The sequence below is a fragment of the Oratosquilla oratoria genome, chromosome 1 (genome assembly GCF_046742065.1).
Source record: "Oratosquilla oratoria isolate Oo_2021 chromosome 1, ASM4674206v1, whole genome shotgun sequence".
Lineage (NCBI taxonomy): Eukaryota > Metazoa > Arthropoda > Malacostraca > Stomatopoda > Squillidae > Oratosquilla > Oratosquilla oratoria.
The window spans coordinates 33,898,934-33,912,768 of NC_134777.1; the positions used below are offsets into that span (position 1 = coordinate 33,898,934).

A 13,835-nucleotide genomic window follows, 5' to 3' on the forward strand; every position below is an offset into this window, starting at 1 on the left:
AAGAGGGGTAGATAATAAGAGTTTAAGTTTTATTGGATCGGCTGTTTAGTAAACAGCAGTTCGAAAACGAGGGTTGCATTTTATGGGATAAGAAGTTTATAAACACAGTCGTAGGCGAGAAGGTGAGGTATTGTATAACCTCACCCTCATAGTTGTGTCTATAAACAAGAGCCTGGGGACCCGATTTCATTGCTGTATGACGTATTGCTGATGTAACCTAAGTCAGTGTGCAGTGAATTCGAGATTGCTTGAGTAAACAATATTGCATGCGGACTTGTAACGGCGGATCTGATTGGAGAAAGGGTGGAGGAGGAGAAAATTCAATTGGTTCACGATTGTAAGATCACGCCCTTAGGGGAGGTTCTTAAATAGAAAGTTAAAGATCATTGGACTAAAGAAATCATGACGTCACTGCAGAACTGACCTAGGACCTAAATTGAGTGTTCTCGAAGGGATTCTGTAACATATTTGCGTTACTTTGGACTAGGTGACGTAGAGAGAGAGTGATGCGCGGTTTCGTTTGTATACTTTATTCTAATAAAGGTACGTGTGTCAGAGGCAGACGTAGCATGGTCCCCAAGTGGGGGACCAACCACGAAGGCCTAGTGACACGTAACAAGTTCAATGCAGAGAATTAACTCTCTAACTGACTAACTGGCCTGCTCGCTCGGGCCAGGCAAGATATGTACAAGGGACTGACCCGACGCCATGACCAGACGTGATCTAATTGCGGTGACCCTTTCTGGCCTTTCCGACTGATGAATCAGATCAACTACCACATAACTCTACAATGTATAAACTTTGCACTTTACGCACAAGCATGCTTGTAGGGTACATGTACACCACAAGTCCCTTGGTATATCTAAGAGAGGAAAATCAAGGGAAATTTTTCACCGTTTAATTCCCCCATACAGAAAAACAGTGAGAAGTAGAAGCCTGACTGCGTAATATACAAATTCTAAGTCTATGACATTAATAAGTTATCTCTCCGGAGGCATGGGGCCTACCGATTAAAATCGTGAGTGACAATTGTACGTAACACAGTGGTGAAAGGAAAGTAGAAAGTGGTAGATCAATTTATTGAGTGTAGTTGGGAAAGCGCATGGGAAAATTTAGATTGAGAGGGATTAGGAGAGGAACAGAGGGAGTAATTGGCGAGGAACAGTGTCGATATAGGAAAGATAGGGATTGCGTGGATCATGTTTTTTGCAGTAATGCACATATGTGAGCAATTTTTAGGAAAAGGTAAGGATAAATTTTGGATCTTTATGGATTTGGAAAAGACTTTTGACAGAATAGACAGGAAGGAACTGTAGGATATATTGCAGATATATGGGATTGGGAGAAAGCTGTTAAGGGTAGTCAAGATTTTTTACGAGAGAGGTAGAGCCTGTGTTAAAATGGAAAATGGAGAGAGCGAGTGGTTTGAGGTAAAGGTGGGACTGCGTCAAAGCTGTGTCATGTCGCCATGGCTGTTCAATGTGTACATGGGTGGGGTGGTGTGGGAGGTAAAAATGCGAGGGTAATGGGCAAGAGACTGGAGACTGCTAAAGAAAATAGAGATAGTGGGAGGTAAGTCAGTTGTTGTTTAATGACGACACTGCGCTTGTGACAGGATCAAAGGAAGGATTAAGGAAGTTAGTGACGGAGTTTGGAATAGTAAGCAATATGAGAAATTTGAAGGTAAATGTGGGTAAAAGCAAAGTGATGACATGTACAAGGGTAGAGGATGGCAGTGAGTTGGAAGTCTAAAAGGAGAAAGGCGGAAGGGGATGGCTTTAGGTATTTGGGGTTGCATGTGATAGGAAAGAGAGAAATAGAGGTGGAGGTAAATTGCACACCAATCTCTTTGTAAGAGACCATGTCACCTCCTGACTCTGCGTAGCTACCACTACCCTCGATTCTACAAGACTGACTGGCTGCCCAACCAGGGCAATTGCCGGGGCCCTCCCTGGAGGAAGGGCATGGGGCGGTCACATCCATCTCGGTGGAAGAAGATCAGACTATACACATCCCCGACGCGTACAACCCCGAGACCTCCCGACATTTCGCCTGGCTTGAAAACCTTCCCGAAAACTGGGTAGTGGTGGGTGATTCCAACCGCCGCGACGGCCTCTGGGACAGCAACTACGCCCATACCTCCCCGACCATTACCTCCCAGATAGACGCTACTGACATGGTCCTTCTCAACAACGGTAGTCACACCAGGGTTCTTGACGTTGCAGGGCACGACAAAACGGCCATCGATCATTCCTTCGTGTCTTCCAGCCTAGTGGGTGCTACAGACTGGCTCACCCTCGACGACCCTATGTCCTCAGACTCCCTTCCAATACCTATCACCATCCACCTTTCCCCCAAACTCCATCTTCCCCCAGTGCAGGACAAACTAAACCTTAATAAAGCAGACTGGAATGAATCCCCAGCCTTCCTGGTCCAACCAAACTACCACCATGACCCCGTCTTCACGATAGAGGATTTGAACTAGGGATTCACTTCCACCGTGCCTGCAGCAGCAAGGCATACCATTCCTCCATTAAGCACCGGCATTGGGAGGCGAGGTCACCCCTGGTGGACGGATGAGTTCCGCAATAAGAGGAAGGCCTATCACCGCTACTTAAAGGATGGGCTGGAGGAATTCTTTACTGCCATGAAGGCATCCAAAGCGGGGTGCAAGCGGATCATCGCCAAAGCCAAGCTGGACTTCTGGAAGAACAGTGGGGAATACAACCTCGACCTGACAGCGGCTTTGAAGAAGTTCAGAATAATCAAACGGCGCTACAGCCCACCAAGTAGAGACATCACTGCACCCGATTGAGGATTACTACGCACTCCAGAGAAAAAAACAAGGGACTTCCTCCTCTGAAAACCTACCCGACGCCCAACGACGAGCCCGCCAGGAAGAAGCCCCCTTGGCCCTCTCCACTTCACCGGAGATGGACGCAGATCTCACCCTTCATAAGCTTTCGCTGCGCCCTGTGGGCAACTAAGGCCATCGAGAAGACTAGGTGCAGACGGGGTAACCTACCCGCTGTTGCAGCACCTCCCACTCCCTACACGCAGGAAATCCTCCTTTTCCTCTGTAACAAATGCTGGAAGGAGGGACTTGTCCCTGAAACATGGAAGCACGTCGTCATGGTCCCCATCCCTGAGGCAGGGAAATATAGTGGTAAGATTGCGAACCATAGGCCGATAGCCGTAACATCACACATAGGCAAGGTATATGAGAGAGTGGTGCTCAATCGCCTAAAAGAATTTAATTCAAAGAGGCGCTGCCGACACACAAGCCTGGATTCAGGAAAGGGAGAAGTGTCGCGGATCACGTCGTGCGGCTCTCTGAGCACATCCGAAGTGCCCAGAGAAAGAAAAGAATACTCCACACATGCTTCCTTGACATCGCCAAGGCCTTTGACAAGTCTGCCACGCCAAGCTCCTGTGGAAGCTGAAGTCGCTCGGGGTCTCCCCGGCAATGTACAAATTCGTTCGCTCTTTCCTTTCTGGCCGTTCCATCTCGATAAGGAGGGAAGGTACCCTTAGTACTATTAAAGCACCCAGTGCCATGGGGTTCCCCCAAGGCTCAGTCGTGCCCCCTCCCCCTCCTCTTTACGCTACTTCTTGTAGCTATGGGGAAAGATGTGCGAAGGGAAACTCATGGAGTATGTGTGCGCGCGCGCGCGTGTGTGTGTGTGTGTGTGTGTGTGTGTACCTTTGAAGGGAAGATGCATGAGGATGCACAGAGTAGAGGATATAAGCAAGATCGAGAAAATACATAGGTCAGCAACTCAACTGATTCCAGCGTGGCAGGTAAACCATCTGAGGAAAGAACAAAAGCACTGGGTCTCCCAGATTTGAAATATCGAAAAGAAATCGGTGATATGATTACAATATTCATGTCACTAAATTAATGAATTACACTGACAAAAGAGATCACTTGATTTAGGATAGGAGGGCTTTAAGAGGTGTTGAGAACAAAGTGAGGAAGTCTACATGTCTAAATGATGATGCATAAATACTTGGGATAATTTTGAAGGTGATATAGCCCAAACTAGAACAATACATGAAGTCAAATCTAAATACGATAATTGGAAATCAAGGACGTAGGATGAGATGGAATGTTCATGAGTTTGAGGCTACGTATGACAAATCGGAGAACAGGAAACGAGGCCCACCGAGCGTTGCTTTTCTCCTGTATACTACAGTTAGGTAATTACACACACACAGTATTGCCCCTACGTAAATACAATTAGGTAAACACAAACACACACACACACACACACACACACACACACACACACACACACACACACACACACACACACACACACACACACACACACACACTTCAACGAACGGACGGCTTAGAAGACGTTCTGAAGAAAATTGAAGTATTGTGGATCCCAACGCAAAGAGAAGTGCCTATTGTATTTACAGGGTGGGGGGGAAATTGCTCGTGGGGTAGTAGGAAAGTAGGGAAAGAGGAGAAGGGGAGGGATTACTGAGGGAAATGGAAGGAAATGAGGAAGGAGTAGACTTGGCCCAGACAGACAGGCGAAAGGTAAACAAAAGGCCCCCCGACGACGATGAAATGTCTAATAAAAATGTAAAGATTAGAAGTATAGATAAGAGCAATACAGTAGAAAGTGATGAGAATATTTTCCAGGGATTTAAAGAGGGTGGGGGGACACAAACCCCCCCCGACTGACAAGACTAGAAGAGAAGGTCGATAAGATGATCGAGGACTTGGAGCGTAGGTTCGGTCATGTTAACAATATTATACGGAGGGTTGAAAAATTGGAAGAACTAGAGAAGGCGAACAAAAACTTAACTGATGAAATAGAAAACCTGAAAAGACAGTTAAAAGAAGTAAAGGTGGAGAATGAGGAATTGAAGAGGAATAGTAAAGAAAACAGAGAGGGATGGAAGTCGATAAAAGAAAACAGTAAAGTTGCATTTACTGATATAATTAAACAGCAAATGAGAGAACAAACTGAAGACTCAGTTATTAAAGTGGTGAGACAGAAGGAGAATATAGTAAGAGACTTAGCTGACAAAAAGAAATGTATAATTATATTAGGAATGGAAGAGAAACATAACCCAGATAGAACCTCAAGAACCAATGAGGAAAATGAAAAAGTAAGCAGTTTACTAAAATTAGTTCAGGAAGATGAACCAGAAATTATGAAGGAAATTGAGGAAAAATTCAGGCTCGGAAAGTATAGTAAAGATAAGACCAGACCAATTAAGATTAAATTCAGGTCACAAACGACGGCAGAGAATATCTTATCCAAAACAGGGAAACTAGCAACAAGTGAACAATATAAAAAGGTATGGATAAAAAGGGAAATGAATAAAGAGGAAAGAGAGGAAGAAAAGCAGAAAAGACTTGAAGCTAAGACAAAAAACGAGAACAGAACGGAGTCAGAGAAAGAGAGATTCTATTGGAGAGTAGTGAATATGAAACTAAGGCAGTTCGACATACAAGAGAAAAACAAAAGGGAAACAGAGAACACAATGGAAGTGGCAGAAAACTAAGAGTGTCTTACACAAATATAGATGGATTAATAACAGGATTGAATGAGCTGAATGATTATTTGAAAGAAAAAGAACCGGACATAATGGGAATTGTAGAAACAAAATTAAAAGGCCCACTACCACCCAACAGTGTAGGACATGATGCATATAATTATTGGATTAAAAACAGAGAGAAAAAGGAAGGGGGTGGAGTTATGTTCCTGACTAAGAAGGATATAAACGTAAAGGGTGTCATATATGGAAAGAATACAGTAGAGATGATTATGATAGAAGTGGAAGACAGAGATAAGAAGAGCAGAAAATTTGTGATAGATTATGTGCCTCCGAAAACAGCTTCATGGGAGGAGAGTGAACATAAAAATATGTTAGAGGACACAAAGATAACATTAAATAAAATAATGGAAGATGGAGGAAGAATAGTTATAATGGGCGACTTTAATTGCAAAGAAATCTGCTGGGAAGAAATGACAGTAAAGGGTGGAGACGGCTCATGGGGAAACGCTCTACTTGAGATGATTACTGACCATACAATGACACAATGGATACAGGAGAACACCAGGTATAGAAATGAAGAAGAACCATCGAGACTAGACTTAATAATTACATCTGAACCTAGAATAGTGGACAAGATTGAATATAAAACACCAATAAGTAAAAGTGACCACATATTGATTGAACTGGAACTTAATGAAGAAAAATATAGGAAAAGAAATGAGCAATATAGAAAAGGAAGAATGATGTATGAAAAAACAAACTTTGATAAAATAAGAGAATTCTTTCAACAAGAAAACTGGGAAGAAATATACAAAGAAGAAACAACAGTGGAAGAGAAATGGAATATTTTGACAAAAATTTACAAAAAAGGAGTGGAAAAGTATGTCCCAAGACAAAAACAAGAAAAAGAATATGTAAAATGCCTGTACAACAAAAGTTATAGGGAGCTAAAAGACAAAAGAGACAAAGCCTGGACCAGATGGAAAAAAGACAGAAGACCTGAAAAATGGAAAATATATACCGGTTATAGAAATGAATATGTACAAACGTGCAGAGAGGAAAAGAGAAAATATTCTACAGATTTGTAAACAATAAACTGAAAAACAAACAAGACTTGGAGAAATTAAGACAAGAGGGAGTTGAATACACTGAGGAAATGGAAATGGCGGAAATTATGAACAAACATTTTAAATCAGTGTTTACAAGGGAGAACATACAACCTGAAGAGATTGAATGGAAAGAGAAAGTCCCCCCTATGGAAGAAATAGAAGTAACAAAGAATGAAATATTGACACACTTGAGTAATCTTGATGTCAGAAAATCGCATGGACCAGATGTTATAGCAATCTGGATTCTTAAAGAATGCAGGAATGAACTGTCAGACAAAATACATAGCATACTAAACAGTTCCTTGAAAGAAGGAAAAGTTCCAGAAGATTGGAAAAAAGCAAATATAGTACCTATATATAAAGGAGGAAATAAAGAAGAACCTACCAACTATAGACCAGTCTCTCTAACAAGTACAATAGCAAAAATTTGTGAAAGAATGATCAAAAGTAGATGGGTAAAATATTGAGAAAAAAACAAAGTGTTAAATCCAAGGCAATTTGGATTCAGACAAGGACGATCATGCGTCACCAATTTAATATGTTTCTATTCAAGGCTAATAGATATAATACAAGAAAGAGATGGATGGGCGGACTGTGCATTTCTAGACCTAAAGAAAGCTTTTGACAAAGTACCACATAAGAAGTTGCTTAAGAAATTAGAAACTCAAGGAGGAATACAGGGAAAACTACTAAATTGGATGGAAGACTTTTTGCAAGAAAGAAAAATGAGAGTAGTGATAAGAAACCAGCACTCAAAATGGGATGAAGTAATAAGCGGTGTTCCGCAGGGAACAGTACTGGCCCCAATAATGTTTGCTATATATATTAATGATATGGATGAAGGAATAGAAAGCTATATGAGCTTCTTTGCAGATGATGCAAAACTACTAAAAAAGAGTGGAAACTGAAGAAGATTGTGAATCACTACAGAGAGATCTAAATATAGTACAGGAATGGAGTAGGAAGTGGGAGATAGAGTTCAATACAAAAAAGTGTAGTATAATGGAATTTGGAAAAAGCAAAAACAGAATAACAGGAGCATATAAATTGGGAGAAGAAGGAATAAAAAAAGTAGAAAATGAGAAGGACCTGGGAGTCATTGTTATGAATAATATGTCACCTGAGAAACATATAAATAAGATTTTTGGAGAAACCTATAATTTAATAAGAACAATCAAAGTTGCATTTACATACCTGGATGAAGAAATGGTGAAGAAAATCCTAATCACCCTGATAAGACCAAGATTGGAATATGCAGCAACGATATGGTCACCAAGTACAAAAAAATGTATAAAAAAAACTTGAAAGAATACAAAGAGCAATTACAAAACTGGCACCAACGCTCTCAAAACTATCATATGAAGAGAGACTAGAAAAACTTGAACTACAGACACTAGAGCAAAGAAGAGAGAGAGGAGATTTGATAGCTATTTACAGAATCATGAAAGGCATAGAAATTACTGATAGAGAGAATCTGATAAAATGGGATAACAGAAATACAAGAGGACACGGAAAGAAAATAAAAAAAGACAGCTATAGAAGAGACTTGAAAAAGAACAGCTTTCCTCACAGAGTAATAAACAGTTGGAACAAGTTAGATGAGAAAGTGGTGTGTGCAAAAACAATACATGAATTTAAAAATAGTTTAGATAAAATGAGATATGAAGACGGGACTCCACGAGCATAGCTCCCCTTCCCGTAAAATACAACTAGGTAAATACAACTAGGTAAACACACACACACACACACACGCCAATTATACACAAGCACCACAAGCTACCAAATTGTGATGCAAGTCTACAGCACTGTGATACTTTTCAGCACTGGGCGGGGTTTTGAAATCAGACCGCTGAGTTAGCAGGCGAGCGCGCGGTACCACTACAACTGTGTGTGTGCGTGTGTGTATATGATTCACCATTCACCATGATCTTGGATCACGTGTTGGACTCGTGATCGACAGCTTTTACCCTCCCGGATGAGAGCTCAGAGCTCATATATGATCGATCTATGGGTAATGCCGTGACCTTACAAACACACACACACCCAACTCCCTGCCCACGAGAATTAGAGTAGCGACTCGCAGCGTAGCGATACTGATTCTACTTCAGCCCTGGGCGGGATTCAAACTTGGACCGCTGTAACAGTGGCGTGTGTGTGTGTGTGTGTGTGTGTGTGTGTGTGTGTGTGTGTGTGTGTGTGTGTGTGTGTGTGTGTGTGTGTGTGTGTGTGTGTGTGTGTGTGATTCACCATGGTCCATGGTCTTGCATCACGTGTTGGACTCGTGATCGACAGCTATTTCCCTCCCGAAAGAGAGCTCAAAGCTCATATATGACCGATCTATGGGTAATGCTGTGACCTTACAAGCACACACACACCCAACTCCCGGCCCACGAGAGTTGGAATAACGACTTCGCACCGCAGCGATACTGAAATTATTTCAGCCCTGGGCGGGATTCGAACTCGGACCGCCGTAGTGGCAGCCGGGAACTCTAACCACTGTGTGTGTGTGTGTGTGTGTGTGTGTGTGTGTGTGTGTGTGTGTGTGTGTGTGTGTGTGTGTGTGTGTGTGTGTGTGTGTGTGTGTGCGTGCGAGTGCGTGTTTACCTTACTGCATGTACCTGATTGTTTGCAGGAAGGGAGCCACACCAGTGGGGTGTGTGTGTGTGTGTGTGTGTCAATATTTTCCAATGTTCACCCCCCTCGTTATTCATGTATGGTTCCAACTTGGGTTATATCATCTAGGCCAGGGGTGGGTAACCTTTTAAAGTGTGTGTGTGTGTGTCAAAATCAGCCAAATCTTTGATGCAAAATCTTCTCGCGTGGCAACAGAAATTTTTGGGGAAATGTATTTATTGGGTGTCTTTTTCTTTCCGTGCGTGTTGTGAAAGGCAAGCGGGACGGAGTGAGTGTATGTTCTCGTACGAAAAATATGAGTGAAATTCACTTTTCTCTCTCTTCTAATTCTTGTATATTATTCTCCTCTCAGTTCTGTAAAATCAGCTTTGGCATTATTCTATTTTCTTTGTCCATTTTTCTTCCTGTTATTTCTGTCCTCTCCACTTCCAGTATAAATTTAAGGACCACATGATCACTTTTACCTATCAGGCACCGGTAATTCAAAGTTTCAGTCACTTTAGGTTCTTTAGTTTATATTCAGTCCAGGCTTGCTGGTATAGCTTCACCTCTCTATCATGGTTCATTCACATATTGTTTCTTTATTGCTCTACTCAACAATGCATATCCGATGACTCCTCACTTCCACTTGTTTCTAATTCTTCCCATCTCACCTATCCACAATTACAGTCACCCATTAGTTATATTCTCTCTTTTTTCAATTATTCTTTCTCTCTCTCTCTCTCTCTCTCTCTCTCTCTCTCTCTCTCTCTCTCTCTCTCTCTGTGTGTGTGTGTGTGTGTGTGTGTGTGTGTGTGTGTGTGTGTGTGTGTGTGTGTGTGTGTGTGTGTGTGTGTGTGAGAGAGAGAGAGAGAGAGAGAGAGAGAGAGAGAGAGAGAGAGAGAGAGAGAGAGAGAGAACCTATACCGTTTTCATGAATTAGAAGAAATTATTAAATTAATCATAAGCAACAGCAAACCATTAGTGTTGGTGTCACCACTTTGAAAACTATTTGGAACACTTTAAATTGCGAATGTTGAGTGATTGATTCAATATCACCAGAAGATATATATTTTTCCATTGTAAAAACAAAACAAAAAAATTGCAATCTGCCGCCCACTTGGCCAACCTTAAAAACCTAAACCAACATACTTGTTCAGTTTGTACGACAGTTGTATACAATTTGCATTTATAAATTAAATAAATATGTCACCTTATGGAAAGAAAAGATGTAATTATGAAACATGAAAATACAAAAATTCAGCTTTACAAATTTATCAAAAAGTCATTTCTACCGAAGAACTTCAGAAAGCTTGTATCTCTCGTTTTATGTTTAATTTAGTGGATTATATTTGAATTTCAATATAATAACTTTATTGTCTTTTATTCAGTATATCTGCACATATGATCTTATTTCCACTTATGATGATTAAGCACGGGACGAAGATGCATTACAGGTGCGCCACCTATTTTTTTGTAAATGTATTTGTAAAGATAAAACATTGACCTGCTTTAATAATATACCAAAGACAAACGTTTAAGTCCCAAATTACGACCAGCTATAATTTTTTAGCTTGTATTGCAGTACAAGGTCTAAGTAAACAGGTCTAACCGCTGGAGCAGTTCTGCGCAGCTTCTGACGTCATTTGGATGCGTCCATTTTCTCTTTGTGATACACTGAAGAAAACTGTGAAACGCCAAGGAAGACAGGAACTATAATATTTTATATATTATATATATATATATATTATATATCATATATATTATATATTCATATATATAGACAGGAACTATAATATTTTATATATATTTATATATATATTTTATATAATATTTGTCAGAATATAACTAATTGAGTGGAGCGGTGCGAGCGAAGGCGACGTCATTTTCGAACGACGGACCAACTTCAACTGACAGCTATAGGACCCGCTAACCCCAATTTGAACAGCTAGGTGACGTTCACGGGTCCGCTGCGCCAACTCCCTCGAAATTCGGTCGGAAGTGGTTAGACCTTATATTCTTAGATCTTGATGCAGTATTTAACTGAAGCGTTGGATGCGGTCGTACACAGATGAAGTACAGGATTTAAATATTCTGAATTTTACTTTCTATTAAGATATTTGCTCGGATAACACTACAGTAGAATCGAGTCGCACAACGGATAACAACTTAACAGTAGACATTCGACCGAATCTCACTTTTCCACATAAAGGATTTCAAAGGCAGAGTATGCCGACAGGAGACCTTTTGGTCCATATCTAGGTCGGATGCGAAAAAAAAATCATAATAATAATAAAATAATAATTATAAAAAACTATAATAATGTATGCAACAAACAAAATACATAAATAAATGCATAGGTATAGTTGAATAACAAACAAACAGGTAAACAGTAAATAATAATAAATTGACACATAACTAATAATAAATGAAAATCAAACAGACAAATGATAACAAAGCAAAAACAAATAATATAAAATAAATTATAATCATTGCAGCATCTTGCTTAGGTGTTTATCTAAATGATCCACATTGCGATCATGACACTATTTGTAGCCATCTCTGCTAGAACAAAATAATATTTCTCTTAGTAACCACTGTAGATCGGTACAATTCAATGCATAAGGACATGACGTCATAAAATTCTGCCAACCTGAGCAATAACAAGAATGTAATTATAGTTGTGCTGAAGTGTGCAAGGCCTAAGGTGACAAATGCAAGGTGGGGTAGTGCATACAAGGTGTTTGGGAGTCGTATGATCAAGTTACAAAATATGCCCACGGTTCAGCACGGTTCATAGATGGACGGGGTACAAATACAATCGACTAAAACTGAGGTGTGTTGGTCTTGATACAGAAATGGGTGGAATTACAATAGATATCACCAGAAGAGAGGTTAGTTTTCGTGAGGTTACGATAGTATATTATGATTTTGATTGCAATATATATCAATGACGATGAAGCAATATATACATTACATCATTCGACTTGCTTTTATCATCTTACTATAACAAGCTTTTGTAGTAGAGGTGGACTTCACTCAAGGTCACCCAGGATGTCATGGTATTTTGTTGTCGACAACCATCGCTTGGGAACAATATCGCGCTGAATAGGTGGAATCACAAAAGGGTGTCAAGGAGAGATTTAGGAACAGAAAGGAGATATAAAAGCTGAAAGCGATCGCCATATACGACTTCTGTAATCAATGGCCCTAATGTTAATGTTTAAAAGAGCTGAACTCCCCAGAGCTTGAATTAACCTCTGTAATGATCTGGTGTATATATATATATATATATATATATATATATATACATATTTTTATATATATATATAATATATGTTTATGTATATATATATATATATATATGTATATATATGCTAATAAGAACACGGATACGTGTGTTCACTTATGCAAAGTAGACCACTTAGAAAAAGAAACTAACGAAGCAGAGCGCTTTAGTATATTACATCTTCAGTGCAAAAAGTATACATATATATATATATATATATATATATATATATACATATATATACATATATATATATATACATATATATATATCACAAATGAAGTTGGCTAGCCATGCTCAGATTTTAGCTGTCAGGACGGCAGTACCATTACAAAATAGCAAGTGACATGATTTGTATTTTAAGCCATCGTCATTACGTATGCCAGATTCAAGTGTACGGCATAACTTATCATTAATTAGATTTCTATTGTCTGTAAATTGGACATTCCACTAAACACATCCCACCCTTTCCTGAGCCCGCCCACACAGTTGTAGATTGCATACTCTTTAGCGCTGAGAAAAGTGCAATAATATCTCGAGTGGAAATGGAGGAAACATGGAGTTACCTTAGCAACATCACCGTATGCTGTCACAGAAAAAAAAATGTTGCTAATGAAGCAAACTAAAAACTAGCTTAGAAACCGTGGGGGTGAATTTTACTAGTTGAGCCCAACAAGTGTAGTTATGAATATTGAGACAAAAGTCACTGAGCATTACGACTTGTAAGGCAGCAGTAGTGCCCCCACAAATACCGAGGATGGCGTAGATGGCCACGATGATGAAGAGCCCCACATGGCTGAACAGGAGCTGCAGTAACAAGGTGCTCAAAGACTTCGGTGGCTTCGTTTTCGGCTCAGGCTCCTCCTGCGGCTTTTCAGATACCATGGCTGCTGCTAATTAACTTTCGGGGCTGGTTACACTTGGCGTCAACAGACAACTTCGTCTTCTTCCTTAGGCAAGGGGAATTTCCCTGCGACTTTCCATGGCAGAGACTGTCCTTCAGCAGGAACAATCATGACCGGACGAGCTCCGCCGAAGGTGCTGTCACGCAACAACTGATGCGTGACGCACTGGCCACGTTCGAACGGAAGAGCAATACATTAGTAGCTGACGCCAAGGTAACACGTCGGTCACAAACATGTGTGCCCTGGGCCGACCAATCACCTCTCTTGTCTATCTTGACGTCACATTAGAATCCGATTCATTTGTTTATAGCGACCGTTGCTACCACTCATGGATATGACTGTGTTTAGTGGAATGTCCAATATCTTTCTACTATTTGTCATGAGTGTGTGAGTGAC

At 40.5% G+C, this 13,835-nt stretch overlaps 1 protein-coding gene across 1 annotated transcript in view; it reads right to left on the reverse strand.

Moving 5' to 3' along the window:
* Nucleotides 1–13,613, reverse strand: part of LOC143032753 (TWiK family of potassium channels protein 7-like) — a 61,172-nt gene extending 47,559 nt beyond the window's left edge. Inside the window, exon 1 of the mRNA XM_076197736.1 lies at nt 13,287–13,613. Coding sequence (XP_076053851.1) covers nt 13,287–13,419 — 133 coding nt within the window. The 5' untranslated portion in view covers nt 13,420–13,613. The remainder of the gene's footprint in view (nt 1–13,286) is intronic.
* Between the last annotated feature and the right edge of the window lie 222 nt (nt 13,614–13,835).